General features: G+C 46.4%; 1 protein-coding gene across 1 annotated transcript in view; it reads right to left on the bottom strand.

Annotated features, from left to right (window-relative positions):
- cps1 (carbamoyl-phosphate synthase 1, mitochondrial) overlaps positions 1 to 20,923 on the bottom strand; it is a 195,340-nt gene that overhangs the window by 24,411 nt on the left and 150,006 nt on the right. The window contains exons 28-34 of the mRNA XM_043693435.2: positions 17,079 to 17,154; positions 15,811 to 15,888; positions 13,686 to 13,793; positions 11,113 to 11,202; positions 9,633 to 9,803; positions 7,317 to 7,391; positions 6,513 to 6,611 (exon numbers count right to left, since the gene is read on the bottom strand). Of these exons, the coding sequence (XP_043549370.1) occupies positions 6,513 to 6,611; positions 7,317 to 7,391; positions 9,633 to 9,803; positions 11,113 to 11,202; positions 13,686 to 13,793; positions 15,811 to 15,888; positions 17,079 to 17,154 (697 nt within the window). The remainder of the gene's footprint in view (positions 1 to 6,512; positions 6,612 to 7,316; positions 7,392 to 9,632; positions 9,804 to 11,112; positions 11,203 to 13,685; positions 13,794 to 15,810; positions 15,889 to 17,078; positions 17,155 to 20,923) is intronic.

The following is a 20,923-nucleotide window of genomic DNA, read 5'->3' as shown; positions in this document are numbered from 1 at the left end:
GAGCGCGAGAGCGCGAGAGGGAGAGTGCGAGAGTGCGAGAGTGCGAGAGTGCAAGAGAGTGCGAGAGTGCGAGAGAGAGAGTGCGAGAGAGAGAGTGCGAGTGCGAGAGAGAGAGAGTGCGAGTGGGAGTGCGAGAGAGTGCGAGGGAGAGTGCGAGAGAGTGCGAGAGGGAGAGTGCGAGAGGGAGAGTGCGAGAGGGAGAGTGCGAGAGGGAGAGTGCGAGAGGGAGAGTGCGAGAGGGAGAGTGCGAGAGGGAGAGTGCGAGAGAGAGAGTGCGAGAGAGAGAGTGCGAGAGAGTGCGAGAGGGAGAGTGCGAGAGGGAGAGTGCGAGAGGGAGAGTGCGAGAGGGAGAGTGCGAGAGGGAGAGTGCGAGAGGGAGAGTGCGAGAGGGAGAGTGCGAGAGGGAGAGTGCGAGAGAGAGAGTGCGAGAGAGGGAGAGAGGGAGAGTGCGAGAGTGCGAGAGTGCGAGAGTGCGAGAGTGCGAGAGTGCGAGAGTGCGAGAGTGCGAGAGTGCGAGAGTGCGAGAGAGCGAGAGAGCGAGAGAGCGAGAGAGCGAGAGTGCGAGAGAGCGAGAGAGCGAGAGAGCGAGAGAGCGAGAGTGCGAGAGTGCGAGAGTGCGAGAGAGCGAGAGAGCGAGAGAGCGAGAGAGCGAGAGAGCGAGAGAGCGAGAGAGCGAGAGAGAGAGTGCGAGAGAGCGAGAGAGCGAGAGAGCGAGAGGGAGAGTGCGAGAGTGCGAGAGGGAGAGTGCGAGAGTGCGAGAGTGCGAGAGTGCGAGAGTGCGAGAGAGCGAGAGAGCGAGAGAGCGAGAGAGCGAGAGCGCGAGAGCGCGAGAGGGAGAGTGCGAGAGTGCGAGAGTGCGAGAGTGCAAGAGAGTGCGAGAGTGCGAGAGAGAGAGTGCGAGAGAGAGAGTGCGAGTGCGAGAGAGAGAGAGTGCGAGTGCGAGTGCGAGAGAGAGTGCGAGTGGGAGTGCGAGAGAGTGCGAGGGAGAGTGCGAGAGAGTGCGAGAGGGAGAGTGCGAGAGGGAGAGTGCGAGAGGGAGAGTGCGAGAGGGAGAGTGCGAGAGGGAGAGTGCGAGAGAGAGAGTGCGAGAGAGAGAGTGCGAGAGAGTGCGAGAGGGAGAGTGCGAGAGGGAGAGTGCGAGAGGGAGAGTGCGAGAGGGAGAGTGCGAGAGGGAGAGTGCGAGAGGGAGAGTGCGAGAGAGAGAGTGCGAGAGAGGGAGAGAGGGAGAGTGCGAGAGAGGGAGAGTGCGAGAGTGCGAGAGTGCGAGAGTGCGAGAGTGCGAGAGTGCGAGAGAGCGAGAGAGAGAGAGAGTGCGAGAGAGAGAGAGTGTGAGTGGGAGTGCGAGAGAGAGAGAGGGAGAGTGCGAGAGGGAGAGTGCGAGAGAGTGCGAGAGGGAGAGTGCGAGAGTGCGAGAGTGCGAGAGTGCGAGAGTGCGAGAGTGCGAGAGTGCGAGAGTGCGAGAGTGCGAGAGTGCGAGAGAGAGTGCGAGAGTGCGAGAGAGAGTGCGAGAGAGAGTGCGAGAGAGAGTGCGAGAGTGCGAGAGTACGAGAGTGCGAGAGAGAGAGAGAGAGAGAGAGAGAGAGTGCGAGAGAGTGCGAGAGAGAGAGTGCGAGAGAGAGAGAGAGAGAGTGCGAGAGAGAGAGAGGGAGAGTGCGAGAGAGAGAGAGGGAGAGTGCGAGAGAGAGAGAGGGAGAGTGCGAGAGAGAGAGAGGGAGAGTGCGAGAGAGAGAGAGGGAGAGTGCGAGAGAGAGAGAGGGAGAGTGCGAGAGAGAGAGAGGGAGAGTGCGAGAGAGAGAGAGGGAGAGTGCGAGAGAGAGAGGGGGTGCGAGAGAGAGAGAGGGGGTGCGAGAGAGAGAGAGGGGGTGCGAGAGAGAGGGGGAGAGCCCGCGACAGAGTGCATGCGAGCAAGAGTGAGAGTGAGTGTGAGAGAGAGAGAGAGAGAGAGAGAGAGAGAGAGAGAGAGTGTGAGAGTGAGAGAATGAGTATAGTGTACTGGGGTGACTTATAGTGTGACATGAACCCAAGGTCCCGGTTGAGACCATTTTGAGGCGAACTTGGCTACCAGCCTCTGCTCAGCCAATCTGCATTTTTGTGAATCCTGAAGTCTGCCTTGGAGGATGGTCACCCGAAAATCCGAGGCCGAATGGTCCGGACCGATGAAGTGTTCCCAGACTGGGAGGGAACATCCCTGTCTGACAATTGTGCGAACTTGTATTTGCAGATACATTCTATTTTGTTCAAAGAGCACACAATCTGCAGGCAGTCAATACTTTTTATAACCCATGTGACATTTCATAAATTCCTACTTTGGAAATAGAACCATTCTGACTCAAGACTGGAATACATCCAGACTCTCACCTCACACCTTTAATGCATCGTCTGAGCTGAGATAGTGTCATAGAGATGTACAGCACGGAAACAGACCCTTCGATCCAACCCGTCCATGCCGACCAGATATCCCAACCTAATCTAGTCCCACCTGCCAGCACCCGGCCCGTATCCCTCCAAACCCTTCCTATTCATATACCCATCCAAATGGCCTTTAAATGTTGCAATTGTACCAGCCTCCACCACTTCCTCTGGCAATTCATTCCATACACGTACCACCCTCTGCGTGAAAAGGTTTCCCTTAGGTCTCTTTTATATCTTTCACCTCTCACCCTAAACCTATGCCCTCTAGTTCTAGACTCCCCAGTCCCTGGGAAAAGACCTTGTCTATTTACCCTATTCATGCCCTTCATGATTTTGTAAACATCTATAAGGTCACGCCTCAGACTCCGACACTCCAGGGAAAACAGCCCCAGCCTGTTCAGCGTCTTTCTGTAGCTCAAATACGCCAACCCTGGCAATATCCTTGTAAATCTTGCCTGAACCCTTTCAAGTTCCACAACATCCTTCCGATAGGAAGACCAGAATGGCATGCAATATTCCCAAAAGTGGCCTAACCAATGTCCTGTACAGCTGCAACATGACCTTCTAACTCCTGTACTCAATACTCTGACCAATAAAGGAAAGCATACCAAACACCTTCTTCACTATCCTATCTACCTGCGACTCCACTTTCAAGGAGCTATGAACCTGCACTCCAAGGTCTCTTTGTTCAGCAACATTCCCTAGAACCTTACCATTAAGCGTACAAGTCCTGATATGATTTGCTGATACGATGACAGTGGGATCTTAATCAGATGGTCCATTACACCTCCAATTTTGGTTTCATTTGCAAACTTACTAACTATATCTCTTATGCTAACATCCAAATCATTTATATAAGGTGACAAAAAGTAGTGAAGCCAGCACCGATCCTTGTGGCACTCCATTGGCCACAGGCCTCCAGTCTGAAAAACAACCCTCCACCATCACCCTCTGTCTTCTACCTCCAAATGGCTAGTTCTCCCTGTATTTCATGAGATCTAACCTTGCTAACCAGTTTCCCTTGGGGAACCTTGTTGAACGCCTTATTGAAGTCCATATACATCACATCCACCGCTCTGCCCTAATCAATCCTCTTTGTTACTTCTTCAAAAAAAAACTCAAACCACATTTCTGAGACATGATTGACTATCCCTATCAGTCCTTGCCTTTCCAAATACATGTACATTCTGTCCCTCAGGATTCCCTCCAACAACATGCCCACCACCCGTGTCAAACTCATAGGTCTATAGTTCCTTGGCTTGTCCTGACCACCTTTCTTAAATAATGGCATCAGTTTCCTGGTACCTCACCTGTGACTATCAATGATACAAATATCTCGTATAGAGGCCCAAGCTATCACTTCCCCAGCTATCACTTCCCCAGCGTTCCAGGGTACACCTGATCAGGTCCTGGGGATTTATGCACCTTCATGCGTTTCAAGACATCCAGCACCACCTCCTCTGCAATATGGACATTTTTCAAGATGTCACCATCTATTTCCCTACATTATATATCTTCCACGTCCTTCTCCACAATAAACACTGATGCAAAATACTCATTTAGTATCTCCCCCATCTCCTGCAACTCCACACAAAGGCCGCCTTGCTGATCTTTGAGGGGTCTTATTCCCTCCCTCGTTACCCTTTTGCCCTTAATGTATTCGTAAAAACCCTTTGGATTCTCCTTAACCCTATGTGCCAAAGCTATCTCATGTCCCCTTTTTGCCTCCTGATTTCCTTCTTAAGTGTACTCCTACTGCCTTTATACTCTAAGGATTCACTCAATCTCTGCTGTCTATACCTGACATGTACTTCCTTCTTTTTCTTAACCAAAATCTCAATTTTTCTAGTCATCCAGCATTCTCTACACTTACCAGCCTTTCCTTTCACCCTAACAGGAATATCCTGTCTCCAGACTCTCACTATCTCATAATGGTGTCACTTTTTAAAATAAAACCTCAAGTTACCTCAGGAATGTGACATATTCATGAACTGAAACCTGCAACCCATTTTAAACGATGAAAGGCTTATCTAGGTTTGTTCAATATATCGCATTAGTTGTAAGGCACTAGCTACCTGATGAAGGAGCAGTGCTCTGAAAGCTTGTACTTCCAAATAAACCTGTTGGATTATAACCTGGTGTTGTGTGATTTCTTTTAAAACTTTGTCCACCCCGGTCGTAATGCCAGCATCTCCACATCCTAACCAAAGAAGGCAAACTTACCAAACGCCTTCTTCACTTCCCTGTCTACCTGTGACACCACTTTCAAGGAACTATGTACCTGCACCTCAAGTTCTCACTGTTCGCCAAGACCCCAGGGCCCTGCCACTGATTGTGTTAAGTCCTGCCCTGGTTTGTCTTACCAAAATGCAATGGCTATTTATCCAAATTAAACTCCATCTGGTATTCCTTGGCCCAGTGGCCCAGTTGATCAAGATCCCGTTGTACTCTTAGCTAACTTCTTTCAGTGCCCATCGTACCAATTTTAGTGTCATCAGCAAACCTACCAACCAAGCTTCCTGTATTCTCAGCCAAATCATTTATATAAATGATGAACAACAGTGGACCCAGCATCAATCCTGGTGACACACTGCTGGTCACAGGCTTCCAGACTGAACCCTCTACCACCACCACCCTCTGTCTCTTACCATCAAGCCAATGTTGTATCCAATTGGCTAGCTCTCCCTGGATTCCATATAATCCAACTCATTTAACAAAATCTTATTTTTTTGTATTAATAGATTTAGATAAAGAATAAGACCCATAAACAGACTGATCGGTCCTGCAGGCTGTAATGGACAGTCCACCATGGGGCATCCTGTAATGGTCAGTCCAACATGGGGCACCCTGTAATGGTCTGTCCAACATGGGGCACCCTGTAATGGTCTGTCCACTACGGGATTGTCATCTTTAATGTGGCAGATTATTTCATCAGAAGCAGTGGCCACACAAAGGAAGAGGGCATTTTCTAGGGAATACAGCTAGTGGTTAGAACCTGCACGTGTGATCTCTGAGGTGGGGAGGCTGTAGCACTGTAACTACCTCATAGTTCTGACTGGCCTGGAGACTCTCCTGATCTCCTCACTTGCCATAGGTGAACTGTCCAGATGTATCAGTTGCCAATTAATTCATTTGTCCCTGCTATAACCAGGGACCCTTCTAAGTTTACTGTGTTTATCAGCTCTACCCATACAGATTTCACTTCACCGGAGCTAACACCCTTCCTCACTATTGTGCTAATTTACTCTTTAACCAGAAACACTACCCCACCTCGTTTCCTTATTTGTCTGTTCTTCCTAAAAAAAACCTTCCTGGATATTCAGTCCCCATCCCTGATCATGCTGCAGCAATGTCCCTGTAATTTCAATTAATCATACCCATATGAAGTTATTAGCATGATTAATTCATCCATCTTAATGCTTAATGTTCTTAGTCCCATTCCAAGTATTTTGCGCTGGTTTGATTCTTGCCCTTGAAGTCTCTGCCTATCATTTTCCTATTTTCTATTGTAATTTGTTTTTGCTCTAATTTCTCTCTTTTCTGCCTCCCCTTACATGTTGCCACTCCCTTGCCATTTTAGCTTAAACCCTCCCGAACTCTATTAGCTGGGTCCCTGGCGTTGTGAGGCAGCAGTGCTAACCACTGTACTGTCCCTACAATTGAATCCCCTGCAACTATTCCACATTCAGACTTCCTCCTCCTCTCCTGTGGAGCAAAGCCACTTGGGTCCAATGAACTTGGCTGCTGCTACTTTCCTCCGAGAGGCCATTCCCCTCACCCATATCCAAAGCAGAGTCTGTTTTGCAGGGGAATGGTCACAGGAGGTTCCTGCTCTGCCAGCCTAGTCTTCTTGTTCTGTCATCCATTCTCTTCCTGCCTGGGGAGTGACCACCTCCCTGTATGTGCTACCCATGGCACAGCGCTCTCAGGCATTTGAGAGTCAGTCACACCACACCCACACCACCCCCTTCACATACATAGATTGCTGGCAGTCAGGGCCTGCTCAGGAGAGAGGAAGCCTGCTCTCGGAGTTCTGATTAGAAGCACACACCGTGTGAACATGGCTCTCAGTGAGGTTGCCTCTTGTTGCGAAACAGTACCTGAATTCCAATGAGAATCCCTTTCTGAGGTAATTTGAAGCCTGTGGACAGGATCGCCTTCAGGAATGCAGAGTAAATATTGGGTCCAAAACAAGCAACCTGTTAAACAGAAACAGGAAAGATTCAACATGCTCACATTTCCCAGAGACTTCGGGGAAATTTGGTTAAGTGAAAAAAAAAAGTCTCATCTTGGGAGTCAAAGTTGCGGGTTCAATTGTTGCAATGCAAAAGGAGGCCATTCAGCTCATCCCTGAAGCATTCTTCCTTTCAAAATACCCACCAAATTATTTTTTGGATGCCATGCTTATCAGCAGCGCATTCCAGAACCTCGGCATTCACTAGTGAAAAGGTTTCACCTGAAAGAAGCCTTGGCTGACATTCTCGTGCAGCACTGAAAGACGGCTATAGCGGCCTGGCAGTCTGCTCTTTTAGACACTGGGCTAGATCAAGGCACTGTCCTCTACTCAGCCTAACGTGGGAGATACAATGGGAACTACTGCACAGAGAAGCTAGGGAGCTATCGCCTGTGTCCCAACTAATATTGATCCTTCAATCACAATCACTGAGATCAGACAACCAGTTTGCAGGGGTTTTTTTTGGATCTTGCCTGCTCAGCTTCACACACAACAGGAGTTGCATTTTTTTTCCCAACTTCAATCAGTGAGAAATTGCTTTGAATTATGGGAGAAACCTCTGCAGCTCTTTCCCCCTACCAGCAATACACAATTAACAGTCAGGATGTTCCTCTGTGTAATGACTCCCAGGTCAGCAAGCTAAAGGAGATAAACAAAATGTTACAGGTACCTCTCCAGTCGATGCCATCTCACAGCGTAGAATTGGGTCTGCGTCCCTGAGTCGTGGCCAAGAAAACATGGGCGCCTGCAAGTGACCAAATGAAGCTGAAGATAGTTGCTTTTACAGAGTTTGAAACAGTTCACTCGTGGATTTTAATGCAGCGTATGTATACAGCACAGACACTGATGGTTTCACTGTTACTGAACAGCGCCCACTGCAGGTGAAACCTGAACTCACCATGTTCATTTTCCCAACCTCTGCCCACAATCTTAGTGGAATGGCCTCAGGTACCTCAACTTCATGAGAAAATGACAACAGTATCACCGGATCGTTAATCCAGAGACTCGAGTAATGTTCTGGGGAGGTGGGTTCAAGACCTACCAAGGCAGACAGTGGAATTTGACTTCAATGCAAGTCTGGAATTAAGAGTCCACCGATGTCCATGAATCTGTTGTCAACTGCTGGAAAACTCATCTGCTTTTCTGACAACCTTAAGGCAAGGAATTTGCCATTCCTCCCTACATATGACTCCAGAACCACAAAAATGTGTTCACTCTCATGGGTAATTAGGGATGGGCAATAAATGTGGGCCGAGCCAGCAATGGTCTCATCCCATGAATGAATAAAAATAACTTTCAATTTCAAAACTTACTCATTTTAATTTTGCTTTGAATAAAGTTTGAGGTTGTATACAATTGCTCTCTCTGCCCTTCCAGCATTATTCTGCATTTAAAACATTTAAACAACTTTCCTGACCGCTGCATCACCCTTTGGAAGGGTGACGGAAGATCTAATTGAAACTTCCTATGTTCATCTCACACCCACGTGCAGACTGTCCCCATACTTAACACTGCAAAGAGCAGAAACCTCCTAACTAAATAGTTCAGCAACGTAGTCAAAACGCTTGGTAAACTAGCTACTCATAGAAAAGAAGATTGCAAGAGATTTTTTTTTTAAAAAACCATAACCTAAAAGGCAAGAGTGGACATTAGAATATTATTCCCATTGCCAGCTTAATTTCCCAAAGAAATGGTGAAGCAACTGAACATGTACTTTGCATCAGTTTCAACAGTGGAAGACACGGCAACATACCAGAACTTCAAAACAGTCAGGGGACAGTGTAGTGACCATCCCTGAGGAGATTCTGAAGCTGTAAAAGTTGCAACTAGATACATCACCCAGACCAGATGGGCCACATCCCCAGCTCTCGAAGGAACTAGCTAAGGAGATTGTAGAGGCATTGGTGATATAACCTTTCAGGAATCACTGGAGTCAGGGAGGGTCCCAGAGGACTGGAAAATGGCTAACGTAGCAACCTTGTTTAAGAATGGAGGGAGGCAGAAGACAGGACAACTATAAACTGGTTAGCCTGTCCTCCGTCACTGGTAAGATTTTAGAGTCCATTACTAAGAATGAAATTGTGTAACACTGGAAGTGCACTGAAAACTAGGTTGGAGTCAGCAAGGCTTTGTCAAGAGGAGGACATACCTAACAAAGCTGTTAGAATTCTTGGAGGAGGGAATGAGCAAGTTAGACAAAGGACAGCCAGTGGACCTGATCAAGTTGAATTTCCGGAAGACCTTTGACAAGGTGCTACACAGAAGGTTGCTAAATAAGAGCCCTTGGTGTTAGGGGCAATGACATGGATAGAAGATTGGCTGACTGGCAAAAGGCAGAGAGTAAGGTCAAAGGGGTCTTTTTCAGGGTGGCAGCTAGTGACTAGTGGAGTTCTGCAAGACAGAGGTACTTAAGACAGAGGTATAGGTTCTGGGTGGTGAAGGCAGGATAATGGGGCTGAGAAACATATCAGCCATGATCAAATGGGAGAGCAAACATGATGGGCTGAAAGGCCTAATTATGCTCCTATATCTAACATACTTATGGCATTGCAACTGAACGGAATGGATCTCTACTTTGTAGTCTGGGTCTATCACCTGACCAAAAACCCTTGCCCATTGCAGATGTTGAGATTTGATACTAGGAATCAATTCAGACAAATGGGGATTAGTGTTTCCTCCTCTGGCATTCAGTTGTCAAGCCCTGCTGAATGGGAAATGCAAACTGGAAAAATTAAGCTGCACAGACAGCAACAAGGAACACTGCTTCTGGTAAAGCTCAGAAAGGCCTTGCACCAATTCAAGCCTGCCACATTTATTAAGAAAACATTCCAAAGAATCTATCTTCTTAAACAGCACCACTTGCACCTTAATCTGAACAGCAGCTCAACTGTGCGTCTTAGGGAGAGATTCTCTACTAGAGGCTGAGAGAATGGGCGAGAATCATTATGCTAAATGCCCACCCCCCAGCCTGGATTGCTTGCCATACCTTGATGCCCACATACTCGGTTGGTATGATGGGATTTTCCAATGACGGCAGGGGCGTCTCATCCATACTCTCGCCAATCATCACCCGCGTTGCCACGTTGATGAGGTCAACTCCAATGGTCTTTGAGACAAAGGGGCAGGACCTGGATGCCCTGAGGTTACACTCAATCACCTGGTCATCAATAGAGATACAGCTAGGATGAAAGCATTCAGGGCTTGTTCATGCATTCATTCATGCAGTTAGCAATCTTGTAAGGATAGCTGCAGGTGAACACCACTTCCAGTTGGTCTCCAGTGAGAACAGTGAAGACAAAAAGCAAGAGCTCATTAAGGATAGCGACTAACAGCGTGACACAGGCAGCTCTGCGTTTCTCAGAAGGACTAAAGGTAAGCCGAATACTTTTCTCCACCCGTGGGGAACCCTGCAGTGAGTAATTCACCTCCTGACTCTCCAAAGATCATCTCCAAGGCACAGGTCATGCATATGATGGTATATACCCACCTTGGCTGGATAGGTGCAGCTCCTAAAGACCTTGAAACCATCCAAGACAAAGCAGGCTGCGTGATAGGCACTAAACTCACTCCCTCCCCTCCACCACCAAAAATCAATAAGATGCACTGTAGAAATTCACCAAAGATCCTTCGACAGCACCTTTTAAACCCACGACCCCTTCTATCCAGAAGGGTTAGGGTAGCAGATACATGGGAACAGCACCATCTGCACAGTTATCAGCTCTGAGTTCATCATGCTATCCCATAAATCTCATCTCAAATCTCCCTCCGGTTTCCTGGATAAATATCATTCATCTGTAAGAATTTATCAAATCTAAATCCATTGAACTTGTCCCTGACTTTGCTTCTCTTTAAGTCCAGGTTCTGAGAAGGCCATGTTCTATCCAAAACTCTCCACAAACATGAACTCATTCATAATCCTGCTGCTGTTACAATCCCTATAGAACCATAAACCAAAAGAATCAGCTTTATTGAATTAATACTCAAATTAAGAAGCCAGCACAAAGACTCTGCATTCTGCAACTGTTTCTTTCACAAACTGGAATCAGTGTATATTTGATGTGAATGAATATTCACCCGCACCCTCCCACCTCCATTCATCCATATCCACACACATTCAATTGGAACGCCTAAACCAGTGCAAGTGGGGACATAGCCTCTTCTTATCTCGCTTCACCTGCACCTCCTCTGAAGTGGCTGCCCTATCTGTTGGTGGTTCAGCTCCCAGCTGTTGACATGTTGAAAGCTTTGGGCTGGTGCCAATGTGTCACTTACTGCAAGATCTAAGACATGATGTACCCAAATGATGACAAGATAACAGGCTGGAGATAGAAGATAACAGGCTGGAGAGCCCGTTCAAACAAACACCCAGCAAACGAACGCAGGAGGAACAGAGGAAAGTAACAGAGTCTGCCTGAGGTTTACCATTCCCGTAAAACCCCAAAAACCTGATTTGTCAGGCGGCTTACCATCACATCATTCCCCTTCACAAGAAACTGTACATTAAATGGTCCAGAAATCTCAAACGCCCTGGAGATCTTTCTGGTTGCAATCTTCACCTAAAAAGCAGAAAGAATGAAAAGGTCACAGTTAAATAGTATGCTGATTCATACTGGTTCTAGTAGTTCCACCTCCTGTGTTCTTTGTGACTCCAGCGTTAATCCAGTCTCTTGCCTTCACCCCCCCTCCACCCCACATGGTCCTTCAGACCCTCCATGCTAACTCAGCATGGAAAAGCAGGGATTGATCAGGGACAGTCAGCAAGTGGGAGATCCTGTCTGACTAATTTAACTGAGTCTTTTGCAAGGTTGACTAATTTAATTGAGTCTTTTGAAAAGTTGACCGATTATATTGATGAGAGTAGCGCAGTAGATGTGGTTTACATGGACTTCATTAAGGCATTTGATGGAAGGCTGGTCTGAAACATAACAGCCCATGTGATCCAAAGACAGTTGGCAAACTGGATCCAAAATTGGCTTATAAATAGAAGGCAAAGAGTGATAGTGGGGGGGGGGGGTGTTTCTGTGATTGGAAGCCTGTAACCAGCAGCATCCCACAGGAATCAGTGCTGGGATCCTTGCTGCTTGTATATACTTAACCACTTGGATTTGAAAGCAGAAGTATAATTAGTAAGTTTGCAGATGACGTGAAAACAAGTGGTGTTGTTGATAGTGAGGAGGATGGTCACCTATAAATTGGACAGAGCACTGGCAAATGGCATTTAATCCAAAATTCAATTAAAAATTAAAAGTATAAGAAAATGCATTTTGCGGGGTGGCACGGTGGCTCAGTGGTTAGCACTGCTACCTCAGTGCCAGGGACCCAGGTTCAATTCCAGCCTTGGGTGACTGTACTGTCTGTGTGGAGTTTGCACGCTCTCTCCGTGTCTGCGTGGGTTTCCTCCGGATGCTCCGGTTTCCCCCCATAATCCAAAGACGTGCAGAGTAGGTGAATTGGCCATGCTAAATTGCCTAGGGTCTGGGGGGGGGGGGGGGGTACCTCTTCTGAGGGTTGGTGTGGACTTGCTGGACCGAAAGGCCTGTTTTCACACTGTAGGGAATCTAATTTAATCTAATCAAATCATTTTGAGAAGTCTAATAAGGGATGGATATACACAATGAGTGGTAGGATACTAGGGAAGTACTGAGTAATAAAGGGATCTGGTGTATAGATTTCTGAAGGTGTCAGCACAAGCAGACAGATGGTAAGAAAGGAAGTCTTGTTACAACTTTATAAAACATTAGTAAGGCCGTGCAATTCCGGTCACCATATGATCAGAAGATGTGGTTGCACTAGAGGGGATACAGACGAGATTCACCAGGATGTGGCCTGGGTTGATAAGTCTCAGTTACGAGGAGAGATAAGTCTATGTTTTAGATGAGGAGCAAGTGATCTACTGGAGAACGGAGAAAGAATCTTTTCACCCAGAGGGTAGTGGAGGTTGGTACCTTCAGAGCATTTAAGAAGCATCTGGACATGCATTTAAAATGCTGTGACACAGTAAGCTGTGGACCAAGTGCAGGTAAATGGAATGTATACAATTTAGTGTTTGTTGTTGGCATAGACCTGATAGGCCAAAGGGCCTGTTACTGTGCTGTGTGACTCTATGTCTAATTGGCAAAGAAACGAGATTGAAGAAATCTGATGGCTGCATTGTGAAGATGCAAAAAATATGGGGATCATCCAATGCTATCCCTCAAAATGGGTACAGATAAACACTTAAAATAATAGAGGAATTTATAGGGCTATGGGGAAGTGAACTGGGCAGTGGGACTGGTTCTATCACTCTAGACCGCAGATGCTTGTCCTTGAAAGAGGCATCGCAGATCGACAGGGTGAAGGCGGCATTTGGCACACTTGCCTTCATCAGTCAGTGCACGGAGTACAGTAGTTGGAACTTCCTGTTATGGGTGTACATGGTGAACCCACATTTGGAGTACAGTATACAATCTGCTCAACCTGTTAGAGGAAGGAATAGTATTAAACTGAAAAAGGAGCAAAAATGATTTACAAGCATATTACCAAGGCTGGAGAGGTTGGGTTATGAGGAGATGCAGGACTGGCTGTACTTTTTTCCCCTGTGCATGGGAGACTAAGGGGTGGCCTTAAAGAGGTTTATAAAATCATGACAGGCATGGATAAGGTGAACAGCCAAGGTCTTTTCCCCAGAAAAGGGGAGTTCAAAACTAAAGGTCATGGGTTGAAGATGAGAGGGGAAAGATTTAAAAGAGACCTTACTACCACACTTTCACACAAAGAGTGGGGCATGTATGGAACAAGCTGCCAGAGGCAGTGATAAAGGGGAGTACAATTACAACATATAAAAGATATTTGGACAACTGCATGGATAGGAAAGGTTTGAAGGGTATGGGACAAATGCAGGCAAACAGGTCTAATTCAGTTTAGGAAACCTGGTCAGCATGGATGAATTGGGCTGAAGGGCCTGTTTCCATGCTGTATGACTCTTATCACAGAGTTAGCACAGGTACTATGGGTACTTTTGTCTGTGCTGTGCAAGTCAGTGACACAGGCTGCACCTTACCTTCTCCAAGGCTCCTTGGCTGATGGTCTGCGTTGGCAGGATTAGGGTGGCATCTCCTGAATGGACACCTGCATCTTCCACGTGCTCAGTGATGGCGTGAGCTAGGACCTGACAAGGAAGGCACAAATATTAGCCAGCAATGGTCAGCCACCAATAACTGCAGCTGCTCTGGAACCTACAGCTTGTGCAAAATTTTCCATCAATTTGACAAGAAGATCACTTCCGGTGACAGCAAAACCCTCACCCAAAACGTGGAAGACCCAGGCTGGGAAAAGGTGCGCAAGGAATGCAGGTCTTTGGACAAGGAATGGAACCGATGGAACGACACCGATGGAACGACACATTTCAGAACATGTGGTCTCACACAACAATGCACATAAGGAATAAGCATAATGACTCACATTTATATAGCACCTTTCACAACCCCAAATGTTTTACACACAATGGAGTATTTTCAAATTATTTCTTTATCAAGTGCCATCTTTGCCATGATGCAGGAAATTCAATCTGTGCACAGAAAGTGCCCACAAATAACAATGTGGTAACGAGCAGCTATCATATTGTTCTTGCTAATGTTGGATTGATGGTTAAAAAGAGTGGCCGGGACATCTATTTGTCAAAAAAATAGTGTTCAGTGGGAGTTGGACTACATGCTTAGGGGGCAGGCACAACCTCCGTTTAACACCTTGGGGATCTCTAAATCTCTGGCAGAATTGCAGGCTCCCTGTTGGGAGCTGAAGAACTCATGACAAATCACTGTGCAGCAATCTGGTCAAACTGACAAGCGCCCCTCAATACCCCTCAAACACTCCTCAATCGCCTCTCAACTGTCCTCAAGCTCCCTCACTTGCTTATTTGCCTCAAGCAACAACCACGTTCCCTTTGGAATCACCAATACTCTGTTTCCAACCAAACACCACCACCATCTCCACTTTTCCCCCCTCCCTTTGACTTCACCTACCTATCCACATATACCCCCACACTCCCACCACACTATGAACGAGTTCCAGTTTCACTGTGTACAACAAACACTCTTCCCCACATCCCCCTCTGTCCAAAGCCCTGAATCTGCAGCCTCTATTCCTTGTACTATCAGTTAATGGGAACAGCTTTCCTTCATCTACCGAACCAAAAAAATCAGTCATAACTTTACATACCTGTTAATTTGACTTCAACCCCATTTGTTCTAAACAGAACAACACCAGTTCATCCACCAAACATTGTAGTTAAGTTCCCTCATCCAGAGAGCCAATCTAGTAAATCTCCTCTGCACTCTATGACCCTCACATTCTCCCTGAAGTGTGGTGACCAGAAATAGAAGCAAAATTTTAGTTGTGATCTATCAAGAGATCTATAAAGGGTAGACTATACTTTCCAGTTTTTGTACTCAATACTCCTACTAATAAAGTCCAAGATCCCATATCCTTTACTAATCACTCTCTCAATATGTCCTTCACCTTTAAAGATTGATGCACATGTACTCCAGTCCCCCCTGCACACTTTCTGGAACTGTGCCATTCAGTCTCAATCATCTCTCCTTCCTCCTTCTGCCATAATGCACCACTTCACATATCTCTGGTTCAACCTGTACCCAGCAGCCTATTTTGCTAGCCTATCAATGTCCTGTTGCAGTCGATTGGCCTGGTCAGTAAATAAACCTGCAAACGGGATCTCCTTCACCCCAATGCTCTTACCGAGGTCTTCAGTGTAGGCCGGTGATGACACCTCCCCATTGTGAGACACCGCTATTTTTCCTTAAGCTGCCTCAGCAAACTCTCTGTCTTCCAGCAGGTCTGCTGAGGTTGTGGAATATCTGTTCTCTGTTGTGCCCAGAGTCCTGGCATTTGATTTCTCACCCTGGGTAGTGTGGTCATCACAGTGGGAGCCTCCAGAGGATTACACCACCATGTCTGTGGATCCTTGGTAGGACCGGTTTTAGAACAATAGGCCACAACATAGTGATGGTATCTGCTCACTTTAGTGTCTGCACTTGCTGCAAAACCAGACATGAACAGGTGCCTGTACCAGTTAGGACATGACAGAGGCAGCTCAGACAGCTACATGTGATTAACACATTGACTCTGGAACACAAACTGAAGCTTGGCTCATTAAGCTTTCATCTTACCTTGCCCTCCTTGGAGACTGCATCAACCTCAACCTCGCGTGCTCCTTCAACAAACTTGGTGAGGACAACTGGATGTTCCTGCAGCCAATGAAAGATATGGTTCAGTGTCAGGACAGTCACGTCTACTTCAGGGATTCCAAACATGTGCGTTTGTCATCAGAACTGGCTCTTTACTGCATTGATTAGGATGGTTGCTGATGACTACAGAATGTTCAGCACTCTTCATAACTCCTCAGTAAATCATGTGCAAATATAGCAATATCTAGATAATACCCAGGCTTGGGTTGACACATGGCAAGTAATATTTGTGCCACACAAATACCGGATAATGACCATCTCAAACAGGAAACAATCGAACCAACTCCCATTGATATTCAATGGCGTTGTCAGCACTGAATTCCCCCATTAGAAATATTCTAGAGGTTACCATTGACCAGAAAAATCAAATGGACTCGCACTTAAACTACTACAGTGGTTCAGAGGCTAGAAATCTTGCAGCAAGTAATCCACCACCTGACTTCTCAAAGCCCGTCCATGATGTACAAAGCACAGGTCAGGAGTGAGATGGAATACTCCCCACTTGCCTGGATGGGTGTAGTTCCAGCAGCACTCACAAAGGGACAAAGCAGTCCTCTGGGATGAGTCTCCGGCCAGGGAAAGCAACTATCGCTAGCTACCTGCTCGAGACCCAAAGCATTTCCTACATTTCAATGAGATCACCTCTTATTTTTCTGAACTCTAGACAGCTAGACTCAAAGCTCTTGTTGCTGGACAACACATGCACTCCCAGACAATGGGTTTCACTGCAGCCTTGCTCTCATCAGAAATAGAGACAGAAACAGCACAAGTATTCCAGACGCAGTCTGACTACAGGACTACACAATTACAAGACTCTGACTCTTGTACTACAACCTCATGATCTTTGATTCCTAGTTCCTGACTGCACCTGCAAGTTAATTTCTTGTTAATCCCGTAGAAGGGCCTCCACATGCCTCTGTAGATTTGTCACTATTTAAATGAAAGTTTAATGCCTCTTTGATGTTTGTACCAGCAGCCACTCTCTACCTGCATAGATCACTTGCAACAGTAGATCAGTTTTCCTAAGTAAGTAAAGTTGATAAAAAATATTTTGCATTTCAAAAGCTGCTTACCACTGCAGTTCATCCAAATTGAACAAGATGAGAAATTACTCATGAATCAATGGGGCCTCAACAAAGAGTGCACCAGCAGCAGAACAAGCCAAGTCAGGCAGCAGGGAATGAACATACCTGAGAGACACGAGCTGCCTCAGCAAGGAATTTCTTCATCTCTGTCGCATCATGAGCCACGTTCATCGCTGAACCACTGAGGGAGACCAGACAAAAGGTCATGACTTTTCAGCAGTGCCTAGCTACCAAACAGTATTCACCTGATCACCCAGAAACCCCCACCCTCACCCACATAAAAGTTCAGCATCACACACACGCACATGAACACAGATACATACACATACCCATACAGCCAGCTTAGTTCCAATAACTCAGGAAGGTTTACACTACACAGGACAAAGCAGCCTGCTCACTCAGCCTCATCCAGAAGCATCCATTCCCTCTACCATTGATGCTCATTAGCAATAAATACAAGATACACTGCAGAAATTCACCTAAAATCCTTAGACAGCGCCTACATACCCATGACCTTCAGCATCTAAACAGCCAAGGGCAGCAGATACACGGAAACACCATCAGCTGCAAGTGGCCTTCTAAACCACTCACCATCCGGATTAGGAAACATGTGACCATTCCACTGTTGCTGGGTCAAAATCCTGGAATTCGGTCGCTAAGTGCATTGTAGGTCTACCTACAGCACAGACTGCAGCAGTTCAAAAAGACAGATCACCATCACTTTGGAATCAAAAACATACAGTGCAGAAGAAGCCCTGCAGCCCATCATGTCTGCACATTCCCACGGCAGACCGATAGTCTCGAATGTTGACATTTCAAGTGCTCATCCAAGTAGTTTTTCAACGTTGTGAGGTTTTCAGCCTCAACTACCTATTCAGGCAGTGTGCTCCAGTCCTTCCCACTTGGTCTGAAGAAGGGTCAGTGGGCACGAAACGTTAACACAGTCTGCACAGATGCTGCCAGACTTGCCGAGTTTCTCCTGCAGCAATTTCTGTTTCTATTCTTCCTCAACCTTCTCTGCTCTAAAGAAAGCAACCCAAGCTTATCCAGGCTCTTTTCATAGCTAACTCCCTCCATTCCATGCAACATTCTGGTAAATCCTCTTCTACAACCCCTCTGGTGCAATCATATAATTTCTCTTGTGTGGAGACCAGAACAAAGAACATTACAGCACAGGTGCAGGCCTTTCAGCCCTCCAAGCTTGTGCCAATCCAGATCGTCTATCTAAACCTGATGCTTATTTTCTAAGGATCTGTATCCCTCTGCTCCCTGCCCATTCATGTATCTGTCTAGATACATCGTAAATGACGTTATTGTGCCCACCTCTACCACCTCCGCTGGCCACGCATTCCAGGCACTCACTACCATCTGTGTAAAGAACTTTCCATGCATATCTCCCTCAAACTTTTCCCCTCTCACCTTAAACTCATGACCCCTAGTAATCGGGTCCCCCACTCTTGCTATCCACCCTGCCTTTAATTTTTATTAAATGGCTACGGGCGGGTGAGGTGTCCCACATGAAACTCTGCTCTTCCTCAACCAGAGTGGCTTATAGGTGAGATGGAGCTGGAAAACCTGAGCAACTTTCCAGATTGTTGGGTAGATGCCAGTGTTGTAGGTAGCTGTGAGGCCTTCAGATCAGGAGACCCACTCAAATATAAGGAATCCAAGTATGACCTTCGCAGAGCCATTAAGACAGCCAAGGACCAATACTGATCCAAACTAGAGATCCAGACAGACATCCCCGACTATGGCAAGGGCTGAATGACATCACAGCTTCCAAAATAAGACAGTGCAAGATAGCAGACGATGACATATCCCTCCCAGATTGTCTCAATGCCTTCTATGCTCGCTTTGAGCAGAATTTCAGCAGAGAGGTCGACAATCCTGACAAACCTATCCCAACAGTCACTGCATCAAAGGTCAAATCAGTTTTCTTGTGTGTGAATCCAAGGAAAGTGATGCAACCAGATGGAATATCAGGCCGTGCACTTAGAGCATGAGCAGATCAACTGGCAGAGGTCTTCTTGGGAGATCTTCAACCTCTCCCTGCAGCAGGCTACAGTCCCTGCCTGTTTCAAGAGGGCGAACATCATCCCCATGTGTAAGAAGGCTCATACAGCTTGTCTCAATGACTACTGCCCAGTGGTCCTAACTTCAATGGTCATGAAGCGCTTTGAAAGGCTGGTCATAGCATTAATCAAGTCCAACATTCCCCACTACTCTTGGCCCACTCCAATTTGCATATCGGACCAACAGATCCATGTCAGATGCCCTTCACTCCTCCCTAGAACATCTTGACACCAAGAACAGCTATGTAAGAATTCTACTCATTGACTACAGTTCAGCCTTCAACACTATTATCCCCCCGAGGCTGATTACTAAACTTAGTGATCTGGGACTAAGCCTCTGCAGCTGGATCTTCAGTTTCCTGACCCACAGGCCTCAATCAGTGAAGAGAGAGAACAATATTGCATCCTCACTAACAATCAACACTGAAGACCCCCCAGAGGAGCGTACTAAGCCCCCTACTGTACTCACTGTATTCCCATGACTGCGTCACCAAATACCAGACTAATGCCATTTACAAGTTCGCTGATGAAACCACCATAGTTAGTCGAATCTCAGATGGTGACGAAACAGACTACAGACCTGGAAGAATGGTGCAATGAGAACAACCTAGCTCTCAATGCCAGCAAAACCAAGGAACTCATCATTGACTTTCGGCGGGATGTTACTCATTCCTCCCCTACACATTAATAGCATAGAGATGGAACGAGTGGAGAGTCTCAGGCTCTTGGGAGTGGTCATCCACCACAAGCTTTCTTGGACTCACTGGTTACAAAGGCCCAACGACGTCACTTCTTCCTCAGGCAGCGGAGGAAATTTGGCATGACAGCAAATACCTTTGCCAACTTCTATAGGTGCACCATCGAGAGCATTCTGTCTGGATGTAACACTACCTGGTATGGCAACTGTACCATTCAAGATCGGACACGGTTACAGAGAATGGAGAACTCTGCCTGGACAATCATAAAGGCCAACCTCCCATTTATAGAATCCATCTACCAGGCCCACTATCAAGGAAAAGCCGCCAGCATTCTCAAACATCCATCCCACCCTGGCAATGTTTTTCCACAACCTCTACCAACGGGGAGAAGGTACAGAAGCCTGAACACACACACCAGCCGGTTTCATAATGGTTTCTGCCCTACTGTTGTTGGAATACTGAACGGACTCTCAAACTCTTAACATTCACCTATACTTGTCATGATTTGGAGATGCTGGTGTTGGACTGGGTGTACAAAGTTAAAAATCACACAACACCAGGTTATAGTCCAACAGGTTTAATTAAATTATGTGATCTGCCTGTATTGCTCGCAAGACAAAGCTTTTCACTGTGCCTCATACACATGACAATAAATTCAATTCAATTCATATACTAGAACAGCTTGTCTAGGGACTGGTTAGTTCGAAAGCACAGGTCTGCAGTACTATTACTGGAATGTTGTTGGGGCCCATAACATTTGCAGCACCCAGTGCCTCCAGCCATTTCTCAAGCTAATATGAAAGGCAGCATTGAATACACAAGTCTATGGGGTGAGTTTGGATTTACAGAATGTATCTGTAATTACAGTTCTATTTTGTTCAAAAAGCACACCATCTGCAGGCAGACAATCCATTTATAAATTCCCAGTTGGAAATAGAACCAGTCTGACTCAAGATTGGGATACAGGCAGACTCTAATCTCACACTTTTAATGCATTGTCTGAGCCGAGATGTCACCTATTTTAGAAAACCTTATCTCATGAATGTGACTTAAAATAAGTTCTGAGATTTACATATTAATGAATCAAAACCTACAACCCATTCTAAAAGATGGAAGACTTAATTAGGTTTGTTCAATATATCGTATCAGATCACATGACACTATGATCCTTTGTTACAAA

The sequence above is a fragment of the Chiloscyllium plagiosum genome, unplaced genomic scaffold (assembly GCF_037043375.1).
Source record: "Chiloscyllium plagiosum isolate Xiang-an unplaced genomic scaffold, Cpla_swu_hap1 HiC_scaffold_7, whole genome shotgun sequence".
Taxonomy (NCBI): Eukaryota; Metazoa; Chordata; class Chondrichthyes; order Orectolobiformes; family Hemiscylliidae; genus Chiloscyllium; species Chiloscyllium plagiosum.
Note: the sequence above shows the minus strand (reverse complement) of the source record. Positions and strands in the feature narration are given on the sequence as shown.